Source organism: Oryzias latipes, chromosome 22 (genome assembly GCF_002234675.1).
Source record: "Oryzias latipes chromosome 22, ASM223467v1".
NCBI classification, from domain to species: domain Eukaryota; kingdom Metazoa; phylum Chordata; class Actinopteri; order Beloniformes; family Adrianichthyidae; genus Oryzias; species Oryzias latipes.
In genome coordinates this window covers 25,343,506-25,364,822 of record NC_019880.2, presented here as the reverse complement: position 1 = coordinate 25,364,822, position 21,317 = coordinate 25,343,506, and the positions used below count along the sequence as shown (strand labels likewise).

General features: G+C 43.0%; 1 protein-coding gene across 1 annotated transcript; it reads right to left on the bottom strand.

Moving 5' to 3' along the window:
- Positions 1-578: 578 nt before the first annotated feature.
- Positions 579-20,107, bottom strand: manba (mannosidase beta). The gene is made up of 17 exons (XM_011490784.3): positions 19,868-20,107; positions 14,484-14,578; positions 14,312-14,417; positions 14,060-14,233; positions 10,865-10,988; positions 8,580-8,749; positions 8,388-8,498; positions 8,017-8,168; positions 7,786-7,903; positions 7,278-7,364; positions 6,506-6,673; positions 6,192-6,410; positions 4,150-4,314; positions 3,773-3,917; positions 3,556-3,698; positions 1,586-1,846; positions 579-1,476 (listed from the first exon to the last, which is right to left on the bottom strand). The coding sequence occupies exons 1-17, from the start codon at positions 20,045-20,047 to the stop codon at positions 1,252-1,254; spliced, it is 2,643 nt and encodes an 880-aa protein (XP_011489086.1). The 5' UTR covers positions 20,048-20,107; the 3' UTR covers positions 579-1,251.
- Positions 20,108-21,317: the final 1,210 nt, after the last annotated feature.

The window sequence follows — 21,317 nt, the reverse complement described above, 5'->3', positions numbered from 1 at the left end:
ACCCCTTGTGGCAGCTTTTAGAAGTGCAGATAAAACTTGTGGCATTTTTCTGATGATGAAAGGTAATTAAAATCGCATTTCTGAGTTGGTGTTTTTTCAAATTGTTGTGAACCAGGAGCAGTTAAAAAATACTGTTTGAAAAAGATCTTGTGATGTAGAAAATACACTGGGCTCCCTGCTGTGCTCCATTCTGATGCATCCACTTGCAGACAAACAGATCCATGTACGTCTTCATTTTCCTCATCTGAGCTGGAATCTGGATCTAACATGACTAACGACTGGATAGCACCAGAATTGCTCGCCATTTTTGTTGCACCAGTAATGTTAGGTTGGCGGTGTGAGGGCTGTAAGCAAGTAGAGACCATGGAGACAAATGAAGAATTGGAAATGGAGTCGAGGTGAATTTCCAATGATCTCCTGTTGGTCTACAGAAACTATGTCCTAAACAAGTTTTTTGATTTGGGCTAAAATCTATCATAACCATAATTAAAAGACCACTGTGAAAGCTTTTATAAAAGATGATCGGAGTAGGACTTTTTAAATCCTTGAAATACGCAGAAATAAACTGGCTACACAAATGTATCCATTAAATTTATTAGTAATAAATTTCACTAATAGTATTAATAAAAAGGAAATCTTTTGTTAAACAGTATAAATTCAGTTGAACGTGATTTTTGTCTGAGTTCTCTCATTCTTTGACACAAATTAATGGATTTTGTGGTAAAAATGTAACCCTGATGTAGCACTTTGGGAGAAAAAAAAGTCTGTCATTAGAATACAATCATATAAGTGACATTGGAATGACCATAACCAGACATTCAAAGACACATCTGACATAAAAACCAGCAGCATTCATCTGCAGAATCATGTCATTGCATAGCAGACTCAAGCCTGAAGCTGCAAAAATCAAATCTTCTGTTTCCATCTTAAATGCACTTTAATCATTCTTCATCACAGGTTTCTTTCTTCAAATGTTCATTCAAAGGAATGAAGGATCACTGCTGTGTTTCAGATGAGCTGAAACTGATTGTGAAAGTGTGATCATCTGTCAGAGAGCATGGTGTACCATCAAGGTCAAAGGTTAATACTGAACCCACTTCCTTTGTGACTCAAGTTTAGGTGAACAGATGAGAGAAGAAAGCCACTCAGAGAGCACACCTCCAACACCTCTGGCACATTTCGGAGTCCCGCTCAAAACTTCCACCAGCATTCTGGTTCAGGGCAACACCCCGCTCCCCCACGAGTGCCTGGTCAGTAAACGTCTCTCAGAGTGGTGACGGTCAGGGACCGTGACAGTTCTGCGGCACTGGTGGGGCGCCACGGCTCAAAGCCAACAGTCTTGTTCCTGGAAAGCATCAAGAAGCCGTTGGCGGTGAAGCGGCCCGGGATGTTTCCCACGTCCAGCCACACAAAAGCTGCTATGGAGGAGGACTGGAGGGTCACGGTCAAGCCGCCACCATCCTGCTGCACCTTCACCTGTGGGGGGGGGGAGGCAGCATGAACATGGACATGGGTCACATGACCTTCTGCAGGAATGGATTATTTTCTTTGGAGCTCAATGATCTTAGAGGTTTGAGACGGCTACCGTGATGTTGGCTCTCTGCAGCCCCTCGGCCTCCCTGGGGGAGGACAAGAAGTGGTAGTTGTTTGAGCCCTGCTGGATGCCAGCGCTGTCTTCCAGGTGAAAGGTCAGCAGGCAGGTGAGGCGGGTGCAGCGCCCGCACCCTGCCAGCAGGGTCGCGACGGGCTGCCTGTAGAGCACCGCAGCGCTGCCTCCAGGAACAACCCGCAGGTCCGAAGTCCTGCTGCAGACTGGATCCAGATAAGCCCAGGAGTGCACGGTCACCTGACACAGAAAGTGGCAGCAAACGGAAAATGAAGGCTTTCATCATGGCTGAGGTCAAAGGTCAACCCCCGCCTGACTTCATACACACACCCCACTGTGAAGGGGGTGGAGTCACTGCTCCACTTTCCACAGTGACAAATGATGATCAGTTACTGTTTAATACCTGCTTATGGAAGGAATCCCTGTGATCTGAACGGATTTAGATCGTTTTATTTTGAAGGGAGAACATTAAACTTGTAACAAAATCACTAAAAAGTTCATTTTTCAGCCACATTTCATGGAGATCATTTAAAAAAAAAACATTTGAGAACTTTTAGCAACAAAAGCTGGAACCAAAAAAAACTATATTATCCCTTATGTATGTATGTATGTATGTATGTATGTATGTATGTATGTATGTATGTATGTATGTATGTATGTATGAATCTATTTAGTTATTCATCTAACTTGTCCTGTCCAGCAGCTGAGGAAACCGTTTAGAGCTGACCCAACCCCTGGGCCAAGGACCGGTACCGGTCCGTGGGTCATTTGGTACCGGGCCGCACAGAAAGAATAAATAACTTACATTACTTCCGTTTTACTTATTTCGGAATCTGAAAGATGTTTCATTCATCTTCTACCGTTTATTCCCTTTCGGGGTCATGGGGCTGCTGGAGCCTATCCCGGCCACTTGTGGGCGAAGGCAGGGGACACCCTGAACAGGTCGCCAGTCTGTTGCAGGTTAGAATATCCACAATCACACACCCACACACTCTCACATTCACACCTAGGGACAATTTAGGTTGACCAATCAACCTATGAAGCATGTTTTTGGATGGTGGGAGGAAGTTGGAGTCCCCGGAGAAAACCCACGCATGCACGGGGGTAACATGCAAACTCCACACAGAAAGGTCCTCTGTTGATGTTTTGGTCAAGGTCCCTTCTTGCTGTGACCACTACGCCACCGTGCAGTCCGAAAGATGTTTTATTTTGAAAAATAGCCCGATTCTCTGTTCCATCCATCTATGTCTCTCTTGACGCAGGCCAAGGCGCTCTTCTCGGTCACATGATAGGTTACGCTAAAATAAAACCCAGGAGCTAGCAAAATGAGTAAAAAACAAACATCTTTGGAAAGTTTTTATGATAAAAGGGAAAAGGCTCAGCCAGGAGGCAGAAGAGGAGCCTTCAACTTCCAAAAAAAGAAAGTTACATTTAAAAGACAGTACTTCTTTTTTGCACCATGAGTGTGGGAAGGGGAGAGGAGGATGACACCTGTGCGATGTTTAATGTTGCGCGTGTCAAAATAAAAGCTTGGTGTTCATCTTGTCACATATCTGTTCCTCCTTCAGTGTAGCGTTAAAATAGTCTCCGCCTACTTCTTAAAGACCGGTCTGTGAAAACTTGCTGTGACGTCATACCGGTCTGTGGCGCTAAAAGGTTGGGGACCACTGATATAAACAACAAATAATTCACACTTGTATTGTTGAAGAAATCCTGACTTTTTTAAGCAGAAATTCAGAATAGATTATTTGACAGCTTTAGATGGATAGAACTTTAACCGATCCCACCACTGGGACATTGATTTGTTACCATAGCTCCAAAAACAAGACAATAATAAGGAGGGACAGATTATAATAGGTAATAAATAGCATCAAAAAACAGAGTTGAGAAATTTCAACAGGTAAAAGAGCAGAGATTCATTGAGGTTGTGGTGTTTCAGAGGAACGTACCACTGCTCTGAGCTTCAGGTCAGCGCTCAGGTCCGAGACCGCATAGATGATCAGGGCGCCGTCGTCCTCCACGGAAACGGGAAGAAGGGGGGCGAAGAAGCTCCTCGCAAAGTAATGCAGCATCTTCCACTTCCCTCCGAACTCTGCCTCCAGAGGAACAGGGCGGAGTCATGGTCCACGCTGCCACGCCTGCAGCAGCTAAGAGGCAGACACTCACCCAAAGACGACCAGGACGGCGCCGGCCAGATGTCGTTCAGCTGCCAGTAGAGGGCGCCCATAGTGTGACCTTTGCCCCCCACAACTTGGCTGCGGCTGCTCCGGTAAAACTCCGTCTGAGCCTTCACGCACTGTGCTTGCATGACCTGCACATGAAGCAGCACAGCAGCAGAATCAAAACCCCAGCAGTGAGGGACGCGGAACATCCCTTCTACATCTTAGGCTTGGAATTATGAGTTCATTCAATATGTTTTTTTGTGGTTGCTTCAGCAGGTCTGGGTTTGTTTGTGTCGTGCTTGAGAAGAGACGGAAAGCTCTGGAACCTTCAGCAGGCTGAAAACATTTCCTTCCAGATATGATGAAGTGGGTGTGGCTTACCTGAGTGATGTAGAGGGTTTGGGTGAATCTCCTCAGAAGGTCAGTGGCGTTCGGGAGGTGAAAGTGCAGCGCCGCCTGTTCCAGCATTTGCTGGTTGCCGCTCTGGTGGTGCTGACGGTGCGACGTGAAGCGACTGTCAAAACTCCAGTCCTCTCCAACAGAAACCTGCAGCGGGACAGACGGAAAGGCAGTTCAGGTCAAATCGACCTTTTTAAGAACAAACGGTCACTTCTTTGATTCATTCATGGTATTGTTTTTTATCTGCGTGTTTGTCGTTTACTGGACTGCTGTGTTGCTTTCATGTTTAGATGGATTTTTTTGTGTCATTTGTTTATGGGTGTCATGTTTTAGAGCATTTTGTTGTCATGTTTGAACTGTTGATAGACTGTGTGAAGCATGTTTCATTTATTTTATTTTATTTCTTTTGTTGTTTTCTCTGGATTTTATGTGTTTAGTTTTTTATTTTTGGGTTGTTGATTTGTTTGTTTGTCATAACCAGATTTCTGCTTGTTTTCTATTGCCATATTTGTGTGATCGCTCTCAATTTGTTGTAGTGTTTGAGTTGTCACATTAAAATTGTCATGTTTGTTGTTTTCTTTAGTTGGCTTTCACGTTTTCTCTACAATCCCACTTGGATTGTTGTGTTTGTTTTTGTCTCATCTGAATCCCTTTTTTGGTGTTTAGATTGGATTTGTTTGTTTGTTTGTTTTACTCGCCTGTATTTTTGTTTTGTTGTCGTTTTGTACGACCAAGTATCGGGGCCTCATTAAAAGTAAAGAATAAATACATTTACAAGAATAAATTCATTAAATTCTGAGAAAGAAATCGTCATTTTACACATTTTAAACTCGTAAAATTAGGAGAAAAAAGTCGACATTTTTTGAGAATAAACTTGTGGAAGTATGAGAAAAAGAATCTATATTTCATGATAATAAATTCATAACTACATCAATTCTAAATGGAGATTTAAAGTTTTTTTACTTGTCCTGTCCAACAGCTGGGCAGACAGATGAGAACTAAGGGCCTCTTGTGTTGGACATATTTTATGTTACCAACAGGGGTTATTAATCTTCAGACAAACCAAAGGTATGACTGAACAAACCCCTTTTGTAATTGAGGCCAAACTTTATTCATTTCAACCATGTTTGAAAATCTTTGGTGTTGGACCGGACGGAAAAGGAAAGAAGGGAAGAAGAGAGAGGGACGTTAGAGAGAGGGGGGGTAGGAGGGTGATTATAGAGGGTGAGGGGGGTAAAACATGAAACAGCATTAAGCAACAAGTTGCTGGATGGTTATAATCATTAGTCAGGTTCAGATGTAATAAAGGTCTATAACCTTTTAAAAATTAAAGTAAAAATGTATGTGGCAAAAGGCTGCTGACCTACAAAAATAGAAACTACAACAAAAAAGAATCAACACAGAGTTTCTGTGCGAGATTCCAGCGCATTGTAAGTGGTTACCTCAACATGGGTTCCCAACTATTTTATTCAGTCAGCATTGTTTTATATTAGGTATGAGGATATGGAAAAGAATTTGCAGGAAACTCTTCAGACGAAGATTCTTGACCCACAAGGAGTGAATTTCCGTCCAGCAGGCAGTAAAGTCCACATGCATTATGGCACATGGACTTGTATGACTGACCAAAGCTTTATGGCATCACCATAAATGGCTGCATTGATGAATTCAGTCGCCATGTAGCGTGGACTGAGGATAACACAGCCAGTTAGCTTTCCTTTATCAAAAAATGCCTTTTCCATGTAAAATTATGACTTTTTTCTCTTTAATCTCGTAAAAGAACCTTTTTCTCATCATTTTACGGGTTTAATCCTGTAAAATTACGACTTTTTTCCCATAAATGTATGACTTTATTATCGTGAAATGAATACTCTGTCGTAGTCTGGAGTAATGGCAAACCCTTTTCATTGTGGGTTTGTTTGTCAACTTGATTTTTTGGGATTGTGGTGCTCGCTGCAGATCAGAAAACCCTGTAGGGGAGCTGTGCTTTTGTCTGCGAATGAAGACGAGCAGCAAAGCTCACTCACAGGCTGCAGGGTGGAAAACGAAGGCCAGGACTGGAAGCCGTATTCAGAGGCGAAGCGGGTCCGAGGGAATGTGGTCCAGTCCCAGCAGTCTGACAGGTAGCTGTAGAAATGGACGTCTCCGTAGTGAGGGTTGTACGGGTCTGCAGCCACCCACCCCTCCTGCTCTGACTCCACCCCGTTCGTGGGGCTGGAGACGAGAAAGGGACGGCTGGGGTCCTCCTGCAGGTTTTAACAGGTTTTAACCGGATTGATCAGGAAAACCCAAACTCTTCAGCAAAGGGACCACGTCTGAGAAGTCCTTGCCCTACAGTCACCTTCTGTACAATCTTCCGGATGTTGTCCACGTAAAGCGTCACGTAGTCTTTGACGTACACTGGCCGCTGGGAGGCGGATATGTTGAACCAGTTTGTTGCCAAAGCAGCTTCGTTTTCATTGTTGCCGCTCCAAATTATGATGGAAGGGTGAGACTTCAGACGCCCAACCTGACAGGGTTCAAAAGAAAAAGGACATTCCTTCTGAGTGCAAGAAAGACAACTTTTTTCAATGTGCTGAAAGCCCCACTCCAATCATCTATTGATCTGTTGTAAGTGAATGCCATTTTAGGCAAAATACAAAACAATTTTCTGAGACATAGTTCCTGCAGAGCGACAGGAGTTATGAGCAGGATCCCATCACCCATTTGTTTGCAATGTCTCCTGCCAGCTTAGAGCCCCTCAGACCCCCAACCTAACCTTTCTGGTGCAACAAAAATGGCGAGCACCACTGGAGTTTTCGAATGCCAGCTCAGGGAGGAAAACAAAGACGTGCGTGGATCTACATGGTCGTCTACGAGTGGATGCATCGGAGCGGAGCGGCGCAGGGAGCTTGTGGGCCGCCCAGTCACCAATACCATCTTCCTCTTACTGCATTTTTAGTCTGCTGACAACATTTTAAATTAGATGTAATTTTGAAATTAATTATCTTCCTAAATGTCCTCCATCGTCAGAAAACACCACCAGACCATGTTAGAAACACCCCAAACATTGTTTTGGTCTTGAAAGACAGCTTCACACATTTCAGCAGAAGGAAAATTTCACATGGACCAACCTGCTGGACGGCCTCCTCTCTGACCGTCTGGATAAAGTCAGCCTCAGTGGGGTACATGGCGCAGGCAAACATGAAGTCCTGCCAGACCTGAGGAGCAAGAGGACAGCTTTCAGCAGCATGCTCGCTAACGTGGCCTTCTGTCCAAAAACGTCTGTCCAACAATCGGACGTCTGAGCCAACAAACAGATTTAGATCAAACAGATTAAAACACTTTGAAAACGTTCCATATTTTAATCGTTCAGGTGTTTTGAAGAAAAGCATGGGGGGGGGGGGGGCATCTTCTGACCTTTTCAGGATTCTATCATTTAACTTTTTATTAACGCTGTCCACTGCACTGAGGAGGAGGCAGCTGCAGCAGAGTTTTTTCCTTTTCCCACACTGTTTCCATGAGACAGCGTTTCTTAAAATGTCTGTCATCTGCTGGGATCTTTGCTCTGACCTCCTGTTCTCCTGAATTCAATGATTTTCAATTCTCTCTCAGCTCCTTTAAAGTGAATCAACTGCTTACCATGATCCCCATGTCATCGCACATGTCATAGAACAGATCCTGTTCATACACACCGCCCCCCCAGACCCGGAGAGCATTCATGTTTGCATCCACCGCCGACCGGAGCAGGTTCTTCAGGCTGCAACACAAACACACAGAGACGGTCTCGTCCATCCATTGATTCTTCTAATTGTCATGTCATAAACCAAAAAGACAAAAGAAAGGTTGTTTTTCATAAGAACCCGCACTCACACAGCAGGGGTAACTTGGTCCTGGAAGGCGTGCGCTGGGATCCAGTTGGAGCCTTTCAGGAAAATTGGCTTCCCGTTGATTTGAAAGTAAAAGCTTAAGCCTGGAGATCCAGGGATGGGCTCCTGGATGAGCTCCACGGTGCGAAAATAGACCTGCAGCAAAGACGGAGGTCAGACTTTCACACTGAGAAGTAAGAGAAAACAAGATCCTCAGACTCAGTTTAGGTCGGAGCTTTCACGACATCCCATGACCGGAAATTTACGATCTGGATCAGCAACTTTAGTCTGGGCTTTAAAAGCATAAATGAACTTCACCACAGCCTACGAATCATTCAAAGTCTATGAGCTTTAATGATCACAAGTGAGGCTGACCTTAACCTCTCTGTCCAGCATCAAGGATCCATCCACAAACACTCTGACAGAGAGCAAATGGAAGGGCTGGTCCCCGTGTCCACTTGGCCACCAGAGCTTCACTCTGCTGCTCTGCAGAAAGGAAAACTTTCTTTTTAACCTAAAGGAACTTTACTGCACACAAAAATGGCCTCAGCATGCCTGACTCAGCACCTTCTCGATGTTAAAAGTGAACGTTCTCTTAGTCCTCCCTGGAAGGAACTGGGTCTGGAAGACCTGCTCCAAACCCAGCTCTGAGATGGAAAAGGTGACCTGAACCCCCGTGGTCCGAACCGCATCAATGAGGAGCTCCACCTGCAGCCCCCACTGAGACCCGCTCCCATCTGCATGAACAGAAAAGACTGTCAGATTACAGACTATAAACAACAGCAGGGCCAACGCCCCAGAGGAAACTCAAAGCTGAACTCCAGTGGAGCACTTCAGCCTCAGCGAGGGAAGTGCAGCCAAGCGCCGCCGTGGCGACGCATAAACCCCACAGGAGTTTAGCTTGGGGGGGGTCGTTGCTCATTTTTTGGGGGTGTAGGTACCATAACCGTTCGGCCTGGAACTTCCGTTTGGGGTCCTGGGACTAGTGCTGACATCACATTATGTGATTGGCTGTCCGTTGGTCCGATGACGTGTCAGACAGTGATTGGTCTGGACAAATTATGATACTACCATAGAAGAAGAAATTATGAAGTCCAATGTAAACAAACGTGCCCTTATTATTGTTATTATTATTATTAAATGTATGTTTGCTTGTAGTTTTTTTAATCCGTGCACCCAGTGCTTTATTATTGGCAGAACAGATCCGGAAGAACAACATTTAGCCGTGCTGACAACATTTTCAGCCACGGCTGAACTTAAACTGGAATAACAAGTGGATTGTGGCAAAATCTCTTTATAAAAATTACAAAGAATATTGTCAGACACAATTTATGACGGATAATAACTTTAAGTTACAAAAGGGAACGTGAAATGAAAATTTGTAGAGCCGGAGCCGATCTCGACGTACGTAGTTTGTTTAAGTGGTGTAGTGTGTGTAGTGTAGTGTAGTGCGTCACCGTAGTGTGACGTTACCTTTAGTCGAAAGGACCCCGAACAGAAGTTCCAGGCTGAACGGTTATGGTAGCTACAGGGGGCACAGTTACACGCATTTATTCAAACTCTCACAACAGAAACTCAAACCTTAAATGAAAAAAAAACATTAAAAAGGAGAATCCACCAAACATCGCTGAGATCGGATCAAATTCTGATAAACTGTCTGCATGGAAACAGTCTGCAGCCTCACTTTTTACTGAATATTTTAGTTTATTTCCAGAAAGAATATTGCTGCGCAGGATCCATTTTTAGATTTCACTCAATTGAGTTGAATCAGAGTGTTGCTGCTGAACGCTGGTGAACAGTCCAAAACAGCAGAGTAGGGAGGCGGAGCTAATATGCTCATCGCTGTGGCGTATAACATCCATCAATTTTCACAACCCGCTGAATCCCTTTCAGGGTCACAGGGTTGCTGGAGCCTATCCCAGCTACTGTTTGGTAAAGCAGCTGGGATAGGTGTCCACTTACATGCACACTTAGGGGCAATTTAGTGACACCAATTAAGTCAATTCAATTTTATTTATACAGCCCAAAATTACAGAAAAATCGTCTCAAAATCAGTCATAAAATACAGTAACTGATTGCTAAACTACATTAAACAGACTAAGCTAAACTGGGCATCCCTGCCCTTAACCCCTCCTTCTCTGCAGTTAACCTATGAAGCAGGTTGTTGGACTGTGGGGGGAAACCCACACATTCATGCCAGAACATGCAAACTCCACACAGAAAGGAGCCAGCCGGCATTGGAACCAGGGCCTTCTTGCTGTGAGGAAGGGTGCTAACCACTTAACCACTATGCCACAGTCTAGCCAAAAGACAAGCCAACTCTTTCAATACTTTCGTCTTTGACATGTGGAGCCTTCGACAGCCTTTCACCTTTAGAGGATGAACTGATCTTTTAGAAATCTTTCTTTGCTGGTCCACATTTGAGAAAGGAGGAGAAATTTGAGAAAGAATCACTTATTGATGAAATCTGGTTTGACACCAGAAAAAAAATACACTAAGTATTTGTTTTATTCTTAGGATAAAGCAATCTAAAGCAGAGAGCGGTGACAGTAACCGTTTCTGTGGTTCTGGGGTGTGAGCTCAGGGTCCAAACATCTCAAACTAAAGTGGTTCCTGGAGCACAGAAACCTCTACCCAGCTGCAGCTGAAACTTTTCCAAAACCATCACAATCCTCAGAAAACTCTACAGGACTCAGTTTGCTGTAAGAAAACACACGTTTATTATTTCTAACTTGTTACATGATTGTTGGTGCTATTTAATGACATTCATAACATAAAAATGTGGGTTTTTTTTTAATAAACAATCCAGTTCAGACTGTTTCCTGTGAGGAAGAGGATGAGATGAAACCTACTGTACAGAGGAAGGTATGAGAGCTGTTGAAGCTGCAGAGCATCAAACCCCTCCAGCCGTACGTCTCTCCACAGCCCCATGGTGGGAAAGGAAGGCCCCCAATCCCAGCTGAACGAGCTCTGCTCCTGACGTAAAGATTGGGTTCATTAGTCATAAAACCTATTGGAATAACTTAAAGGGTTATATTTTGCCCCCACATGCTGCTCCAGTGAAAACTATCAACTGAAAGAGCTGAAGTTTAAATCCAGAAGGATGGAAATGAAGGAAAAACGTATGAACCATTTCAAGGTTTTTCACAGTTTTCAATGTTTATTTCTGCATTTAGAATGGCACCTGCATGTTTTACAATTGAAGTTTTGAAAATGAAACCAAGTCTGGGACCAAATTCCTTCATCACTCACTACTTAGTGCACTATAACCTATAAGGTGTTCACCATTTTGATGGTGAGAGCAGCCATGTTGTTGGTTTAGAGGCTGGGATGCAGAGACAGGAAGCAGAGCTGGAGATGTTGAGGTTCTCTTTGGGAGACATGGAGAAGATCAGGAAAGAATCCATCAGAGGAACAGATAATGGTCGATGTTCTGGACATAAATACAGGGAAGCAGATGGAGATGTTTGGACACGTTGAGAGGACGAACAGTGGTGGTTCGCAGAGAAGAAGGACATGAGGGTGGAGGTGTGAGCGGGGAAAATGCAGAGGGATAGATGGAGGTGATGAGAGAGCAGCCTTTTTAGTCTCAGTATCAACAGTAGGATAAGTTCTTTTAACCCTTGTGCTATCCTAGGCACTTTACCATTGGGAGTGGGGTCATCTAGACCAGTGTTTTTCAACCAGTGTGCCGCGGCACACTAGTGTGCCACGGCACACTAGTGTGCCGCGGGAGATGGTCAAGTGTGCCGTGGAAAATTGCCCTCATTAACTGATCTAAAAACATTTCCCATCTCCAGGATTTCAGCTCTGTGTTCATCCAAACAGGCCATGATAAAACACTGAGGAGTTAGGAATATAAAAGATCTTAAAATTCTTTTTCTTTGCGTTTATTTTATTTTATTAAAGACATTTTGATAAGAATGACCGTACCGCGATTCAGCTGCAGCTTCGGCTGTATTTGGGAAAAGTCCCGCCGCTTTAACTGTCTCCACCAATCATTCTTGAGGGGCTTAATCACATGTCATCAGTCTGACCAATCAGAAGTGCTTAAAGTCTTCACTTCCTTGTCCCGATTTAGCTCGTAAAGTCGCTCAGTTCTAACAAAAATACCAGCTAAAGCTCGTCTTTAGCGGTGTAGCTTTCCACAGAATCCGGTGTCAGACCGTGGAACAAGTGAACAAAACAATGAAGCTCCGAAAACCGATCTCCAGCCGTTTTATGCACTACATCTCCCATGATGCATTGGGTTGTGAGAGTGACAGGGCACAAGGAGATCTGTTGTTAGACGTCTTGAAACCAACGAACACACATCAAACTATTTTTAAATCTTCTAACTTAACTTTTATTGAATCTTTTAGAAAAAAAACAGCTGCAGTTTCCAGCTTTTTCTGCAACAATTATCTCAAAAATGCATGTGAGATTGTGCAGGGGCTGTAGATCCATACAGACTATGAGTTTATCCTTCTTTTTTTAAATTTTTGGGATGCTGGTGTGCCGCGGGATTTTTTTTAAGGTTAAAGTGTGCCGTGGCTCAGAAAAGGTTGAAAAACACTGATCTAGACCCACTAGACAGTGCTCTGAACCTTTTTTCTTCAATGATTTGTGATCTTCACTGGTGTCCATGGATTACATGAAATCTTTCCACCTTTATCCACCTTTGTCATGGTAGGGAGAACACGTCAATGCAAGGGGGGGGGGTCATCTAAGATAGCACAAGGGCTAAAAATCTAAAGAATTCTTTTCTTTACAGTAGTTTATGCACACATTTAAAATTCCGACTTTACTTTTTAAAATGGAGATTTCCTCTCTGTTCACTCTCTACCACTCATCATATGAAGTGTTTTAAGAACAACACAAAAAAAAACTTTCTGTGTAAAGTGAGAAATTAAATAAAATGTGTACAATAACTAAACTTGTAAACTGAAATTGACTGGATTCATTGTTTTGGCGATGAAGGTAAGCGTTTAAAAAGTGGGATCTGACTTCAGACTTCCTCTGTGGTTCTTTCCGCTGCTTCTTTATTTTCAAGTAACGCAAACATTAAAAAAGTTATTAAAAGCTTTAAACCTTCAAAGACAAAAGAGTGACCTAACCTTTGACTGTTTATGAGAACTAGACTTGAGTGACCGCTCCCACTTGGCATTCCAAACCATAGCATCAAGTTCTAAACCGACCAATCAAATGCCTCAATAAAAAGTAAGTGGACTTCCGTTGAACGTTCAAAACATTTGACAGCTTTCGTGTAAAGTCATAGGGGTGTGGAAAGCTCACTCCAGATCGGTGAGAGTGGTTACCATAGAAACAAGTTCACACCGCCCTCAGCAACAAGCGTTCAAGGAACCACATTGAATAAAAACCCTTTGTAAATGCAGGTTTCAGGCTTTCTCATTCAAAATTCTTGCATTTACGTGTAGCTACGCACATTTTTAAGACAGTTTTTGGGCTCTACATGGACAAGGTGTGTCCATTGAACCCATGTTGAAAGGTAATCTAGATTGAAGTTTGACCAATCAGGGACTGAGATTTGGTAGTGACATCTGGATGGAGTTCCTTTTATTTCACAGAAGTACCAATGGTTCAAAAATTGATCATGGAGGAGAAATGAAAAATTGCAGTTTGTACCTGGCTAGAATTATATGACTAAATCTTTCATTCAAGGATTCAAGATTCACAAGATTTGAATTTTCGCACCAAATCTCCTCCAGCTGTAGGAGGCAGACGTGCTACTAATTGGTAGAAGAAGGACAGAATAAGAAGCTGCTTGTGAACTCCATTGACTAAATGGACGTTCTTGCCTGGTGTGTCCGTAGCTTTAGACTAATTCAGACCAATCCCTGCTTACTGACGTCGTCTGGCTCCAACATGGTGGTGTCTGCATCATGGAAAAAGTGCCGACTAAATTGACTTCATTTGGTTAAAGCTGGAAGTAAAGCGTTTTCAATGGGTGACGTTGCGCTGAGTCCAGTTCTCTTAAACAGTCAATGGATCAGAACACCCTGCAAACACATTCTGAGGCAGAGGAAGAGGAGGTGAGGCCTCCTTACCTTTCGGATGAAGTTTACGTGACATTCACCCTTCTGAACGTCTGGAGGACACTGAGGAGGGACTCTGTAGGACTGATGTGCTTTGCTGCGCTCAGAGGCGTACACCACCGGAGACAGGAACTGGACCTGCAGCAGATTGTCCGCTTCCTTCAGTAGCTCCCGAACGGAGAAGTCCTGCTCCAGAAAAAAAACAGCCTTACAGGAAGGAGGAGCATGGACGTGGAAATGAGGAAACCTTCTCAGCGGACTTACATATCTACGGAACATGTTGTCCGTTTTCCCAACTAAGTTCCCATTTAGGGTTATTGATGCCACAGTGTCCACGCCGTCAAAGATAAGCTCCACTTCCTGTCTGCTCCTGAAGGTCAGAAAAATGTCAGCTGCAGGTCCTAAAAGTACTGAGAAGAAAAAGTTTGCATCTGACCTGAGGTGGGCAGACGCCGCAAACGTGGTCGAGTACGTCCAGTTTTCCAGAGCAATCCAACGGTACGACACGTCGTTAAACCTGAAATAAGGATCCTGGAAAGGGGGGAGGAGCTTCAATTTCTCGGGTCTTAATATTTTTAGTTGCACCACAGAAGAAACATTCTTACTCAACACATCATTGAAATGTGATCTAAGATGAGGGAGGGTCTAATCCAGGCATGTCCAAAGTCTGGCCCACAGGGTCTTGTCAGAAAATCTATAATACATGGCCCCACGAGTATCCAAAAACTGTGTGTATGATTTCCTGATTGGAATTGGCTAAATGACGTTATATGAAGATGTAAACATGTGGCAACAACTGTGGCCACCTGATCTTCAGAGTCTATAGGGCCAAGGAAGAGGAACAAATTTAATTGTTTCCCTGATCAAAACCACAGGAGATTGTACATCTGAATAAGAGAATTATTTGTTATTTTCCTGTTCACATGATTTACATTGAGAAATTTACAGTAAGCATTTAATCATGAATGGTATATAACATCAGAGAGCCTACATCATGCTGTTCTTAAGCCTTTCAGAGTAAACTCTATCCATCTATATGATAATATTCCCTTTGACACACTAAAGAATGATTTTTTTTCCTGAGCTCATTTTTTCACCTAAAAGTAAGATGCCTCGATCTCTGAGGCCCCGCCTTTCACTCCTTGTGGGCGCCGCCCATTCAATGACATCATGTCTGGGTTTCATCCATTAAAACAAACATCCAAACTTCTGCAAAGATGGATGTGTGTTTTGCGTACATGGAATGAAAGCATTTGGCCGATCGCCGCTAGCTCTGGGGGTGGTGCTGCCCGTGCAGACTCTTTCTGGACCTGTTTGTAACATTTTTAGAAAATATTACAAACGCCAAACAATTGATTTAAGATTACTTTACTTCACATATTTATCTTTATTCTTAAAGAATAATTTAAAAAAACCAGCGGGCTGAAATGATCAACAGGGAAAAACACTGGGATGGACTGAAAGGGTTAATGTTGGAGCTTTGCTGCAGAGCCAATAGGAAGGCTTTATCTGGATAACATCACTCCTCCACATTAGCATATGGTAACACTAGTTAACGAGCAGACAATTAGTTATTCACTAGTTCACTAGGGACTTTTACAAGAATGCACGGGTGAACTAGTAAGAAAGTAATGTCAGGGCTCCAGACTGCGACCATTTGGTCGCATTTCGCGACCAAAATTTGAGAATGTGCGACTGAATTTTACATCCAGTCGCACATGTGCGACCAGTGAATTTGCCTCCCCCACCCTCCGTATTTTTTATACATTAAACGTGGAAGGGGCACGTCAATGATCAATGAAATAATCAATGAGACGCAAGCCCACACGCACGCAGGCAGACACACACACTCGCGCACATACTCATGAAACGCGAGCACACACTCGCGTGATGCCTGTGTGTGAGGCGGCCACTGCGTGTGAGAAGAATAGGGAAAGCCACTGTAAGTGGCTAAAATGCGTGGAGGGGGCGGGGCCTAGAGATAATCGACTGCGCGTAAACATCTGTGGGAAGGAAACGGAGACAAATATCATCACAACCTGATATGTGCGTCTGAACTATGGGTAAGCGAACTATTGATTCATTCTTCCGACCTGCGGCTAGTGTACCAGTGCCAGACTACAGCGGGGGGTCTCAAACTCGCGGCCCGCGGGCTATTTGCGGTCTCCAAGATGATATTTTGCGGCCCTGCCTTAATATGAAAAAGTTCAATTTTAATGCGGCCTGCCAGTTTGCATGAAAGACACTTTTTCATTGTCGTGCGCGGAGCTGACCAACCAATCACAGTGGGGTATATGACTCTTGGGGGCGTGACAATGACAGGGTTTGAAAGCAGGAAACCTGACAGCCCCCTCCCCGGACCACATTAAGGAGTTCCTTACTTTCCTTTTTAGAACGTATGTATTCACTCCTAATTTTCTACATACATGCAGTCCGTGCTGAACTTTTCTCTGGGTCACACAGACCCGGAGGAAGGTTTAGGTTTTGGTTACGGTTACGGTGGCGCATCAAACGGTTATGCACGGTTGTTACGGCAGCACACCGCTCCCGCGGTAGTCGGGTCAGCTGAGGAGAATAAATGTCCCACACCTACATGCGTGACAGCTAACGGGGCTTGAACTTTAAACACGCTCGAGCAAAAACAACATTAGTCTTAGACACACTGAAAACACTTGGGGAAAATGCAACGATAGACGTGTTTGAGATGAAGGCGAATCTGCAGCAAGACTGAAGGACAGGAAGTTGGAGTTGTCCTTAACATTCAATTTAGTTTTAATATTCTTCTCCCCCTTAGTATGATCTGTGTTATTATATATTTTATGATTATTTTAATGTTTTGTGATGTATGTAGCCTTTTTTAATGAATTGGTATTTTAAATTATTTTAATTAATCACTCCACTACAAAAACCATCAGGACACATGTCCCATAATGCATTGTTTTGTAGTCTGTAGGGCAGCTTTCAGTCAGTTCAGTACTAAATTTCCAGCTGTGTCCGGGTAGGTTTGCCCCTTGCTCCGCCCCTTTCTCGCGATATTTTTGTGATGATTGACAGTTGATGTTGGAGCAAAAACAAAAATATATGTCACACACCAGGTGATCTGCGCAGCGTTGAGTTCACCTGGGTGATCTCAAACACGCTTATTGTGCATCTTGGCTGCACCTATTTAGTGTCACAAAGATAAATTTCCATCTGTTTTCTTTACTATTTGTACCGTCATGACAGCGATGGTGCTGTCAGTTTACCTGTTGTTGCATCTTCAAAAGTGCAGAATAAAATGTGACACTGAATTTGAAACAGCACATTGTAATTTCTGCATCTATTATTAAAGTATTTATTAGTAATACAGTGGAAATTAGTAGATTTGGTTAGCATGTTGATTTACGGTATGCGCCCCTAAATTGCTGGACCCCTAATAATAAGCAGCTGCTTCTGGGATGTCCATTTTTTCCACATTCTGTATTGTGAGATTTGTTGCTTTTGACGCATTGTGGAAAAATAAAAATAAAATAAAAATAAAATAAATAAATTTTCTGGTTGTGCCCCTAAAAGTTTCAGTTGGGGGCCACTGTGCTCCTAGTGAAAAAAGTTAGTCTGGAGCCCTGAATGTGCTCACTAGTTAACTAGTCGCCTTTATGCACTGCCCAAGTTAACTTGTGCAATTTTTCATCTCTTCATCTCACTTGTCAACTAGTTAACATTCTGCATGTCACTGGTAAACTAGTATGAGATTTTGGTCACACTAGCTTTACAGGACCCTTACAAGTGAACTTGTAGAAAATGTGCATGTATCTAGTTAACTAGTGGCCTTTTAGATTGTCACTAGTTAACTAGTAAGCACAAATAAGGCCCACTAATAAACTAGTTCATATTTTTGGCTGTCACTAGTTAACTAGTCTTACTTTTGGTATTACTAGTTAGGCTTAAAACAGCCTAACGAATGGCCTCCCAGCCTGCCATTGAACCCGCTCGTTTTTGTGGGTTGGGAGGGGCTGATGCTCAGAGCGCGGCTTTTTAGAGGAATACTGAGAAATGCATGAATGGATCAAAATACCACTTTGGGGATGTTTACAGAGAGGAGTTCACATCATAACACTTAAAAGCTCAAGAAGTTGATTTTGCATGATATAGAACCTTTCATGCTGATGAAAGGTTTTTTTTTAAAGACGAAATCTGATTGAGCTGTTGATGGGGCCCCAGCTGTCCTCGAACAGCAAAATCAGCGCAGAAAAGCACATTCAGGAGATGGTCTCCTGCAGCTTAGCGCTGATTTGGCAACCATTATAGATTTAAATATGTGGGAATTACATCATCCGTTATTTTGTCTGGACACCACTGGAAACATAAATTCATATGATGGTTTAGTTTCTCAGATCTGCACTTCCGGCTTCGGCGATCAGGCTGCCGGTCCGAAGACATAGCTAGTCCCCCGGAAAGTTTCAACGAACCGCGGTGCGTCCAAAGGATGACAGCAGAAGGTGGAAATGCTGCTACGTAGTCCTGAGAAGCTGTGTACAATCACCAGGAGAGCACAACCGTCACAAAGCCATCTCCCCTGCCGCTAACACAAAGCTACAAGCCTGGCCGCACTGCTCCTAGCATGTCTGTCGGACACATGGATATAGCATTGACGTCATCGCCTCCCCTCTGGAAAATGCTAAATTGAATTGAAATATGCAACAGTATTCGCAGGGTGGATGTTAAAATGAAAATGCAATCCCCTCTTTGCATTTTCGTTTTAATTATGACACAGAATAAGCGGTTTTTAAGTAGAAATGAAAAAGCATTTGGAAGTATTGATTTTTCATTTTTTGATACAGCTTCATTTTGAAAATGAAAAAACATTTCTGTTAATCCATTTTAATTGTCAAATTAGACATTTCTAAATGAATTTTGCTACAAATTTACGAGAGAACTTTTAGAAAATGAAATGTCAAATACCATTTTCATTATCATTTAATTAAGTGACAGAAAAAGCAGTGTTGAGGAAGGAAATGTGAAAGCATTTTGGTAGATTGCTTTTTCATTTTAATTTTGAATCAAAAAATGCAGTTTCATTTAGAAAATGAAAACTAATTTCTGATTTTGACTTTTGTTTTTAATTATGCTACAGAATCGCTTCCATAGCTGACTGGTTGGCCCTCACAAATATTCACCCCTCCCAAAAACCCTCTTTGCAAAAGGTTTGGACACCCTGGTTTAAGCAAACTCAGTGGCCCAGTGGTAGAGTGTCCATGATGAAACAGCTCGGTTGTGGGTTAGAGTCCATGGTCAGATCCCATCAATGACTAGAAATGGGACCCAACTCAACATTCAGCATTAAAGTCTTACTCCTTTCATCTTTTGATCTGTTAGTGTTCCCACTGGTCTTTTAAATACAATTATGTTGTTTTTAGCCAAAGTAAAAAAAAGTACTTTTTTTTAGAAATTCACCTCCAAATTGTGAGCTGAACCTCTAGCTACTCAGAGCAGGGAGCTTCTGAGCGGTCCAGCATCATTTCTGTCTCTTTTTCAAACTTTCATCTGGTCCTGATTTACAACAATTTCAATAAAAAATACTCAGAAATGCAATTTCAAGATTAATTTCCTTTACGTGTGTCTTTAATCCTAACCCCCCCCCCCCCCCCCCCCCCACACACACACAAATAAACACGTTTCATTAGACTGGGTCTTACTCTTAGGGGTCACCCTTCATAACCCTTTGTGGCCCCGCCCCCAAGCACGAGTCCTTCACTATTGATCCCGTCAGGATTCGTTTCTATAGACGGTTAATATATTAAAACCTTTCGGTCCAGATCAGAATCTTGTTAGGTGTCTCACCTGGATGAGTCCTTCCCGCCGCAGGGCAGAGTGCACGCAGCCCGGTACCACCGCGGGCAGAACCAGGGCTCCATCCTGGCCGGACAGCGTCCACGTCCCGCTTAAACTGAGCTGTTCCGGAACCGGAGAAAACACCGAGCAAACCCCAGTGAACAGCAGCGCGCACGCGCACCAATACATGCTCTGCGCCGCACAGGACCCCCCGTCAAACCGGAACCGAGGGCGTGAAAGCACGCTTCCTCATGTGACCCGTCAGTCAGCTGATCACAACCCGGAAGTGTGTTCACAAAAACACGAGAGGTTAACCTCTGCTGGAAAAATGGGTACAAAATAAAAAAAAACTAAATTTTAAATACTCCAAGAATATTGCAATCAATTTTATTCATGCATGTTTATTAATTAATGCTTTAACTCAACCGTGAGAGACAGGATGTAAAAATGTATCCAGGAAATCACATTCTGTGATTTTTAAAGAATGAATTTACATGATGGAGCAGAAAATAAGTATTTGGTCAAAAACTAATAAAGTTTACCTCAATATCTTGAAATATAACCCAGGTTGTCAATGATAGAGGGCAAACGTTTCGTGTGGGTCTTCTGCAGGTTTAGACAATAGCTGTTATTCTGCGATGTTTTGGGTTTGTTGCTGCAAACTTTCAGCTCCCTCCACAGGTTCTGGAGACAGGCCTGGCCACTCCAGCACCTTGAAATGCTTTTTACCTGCTCCTTCATTATCTGGACAATGTGTTGGTGAGCATTGTCGGATTCATGTTTTATCCTCAGGGATTAAAGGATGTTTCTGCCTAAAAAACTCACCATATTGGACTCTTTTCCATGGATCAGTTGTCCTGTCCCCTTGGAAGAAAAGCAGCCCCAAAGCATGATGTTTCCACCCCCATGCTTCCCAGTCAGTATGATGTTCTTCAAATGGAACTCAGCATTCTTCCCCAGATAAGCCTTAACAGCCTTTACACAAGATTCAACAACAGCTTCTTCCCAGCAGCAATCAGAATGCTGGCACAGGACATCAGAGAGGGAAGACTGGACTGACTCATATGACATGCCATCCAGCTAGGACAATAAGTGCTATAAACAATTAACTCCACATGTGCAATAATTCTTTTGAAAGATTGGGACGTTGCAACATTCATATTCATATTTATTTATTCATATTTATATTTTATGCTTTGTACTCTTGTCTAATTTTATTTTATTTCTTCTTAAATTTTGTCCTTTTTTATATTCACCCTGACCTGAGAGATCCCATAGAAAAATTCTGATGTACTGTATGTGCAAACGGCAATAAAAACCTGAATCTTTAACAACCAAAAGCAATCCGAAACAAAACAAAACAACCAAAAAAACATTTGCTGGTGTAAGCAGGGGTATTTTTGAGGCCCTACAAGTTTTGAATCCAAAACGATGTAGTCTGTTGCTATAGTAACTCGTG

What these genes read in the sequence shown, in the direction of transcription:
- manba (XM_011490784.3), bottom strand. Translation starts at nt 20,047, where the DNA reads ATGTATTGGTGCGCGTGCGCGCTGCTGTTCACTGGGGTTTGCTCGGTG. An exon ending in ACGTAAACTTCATCCGAAAG is followed by an intron (nt 10,989 to 14,059) that starts GTAAGGAGGCCT and finishes TCTTTACGTCAG; the next exon opens with GAGCAGAGCTCGTTCAGCTG. An exon ending in GCGATGACATGGGGATCATG is followed by an intron (nt 7,365 to 7,785) that starts GTAAGCAGTTGA and finishes CTTGCTCCTCAG; the next exon opens with GTCTGGCAGGACTTCATGTT.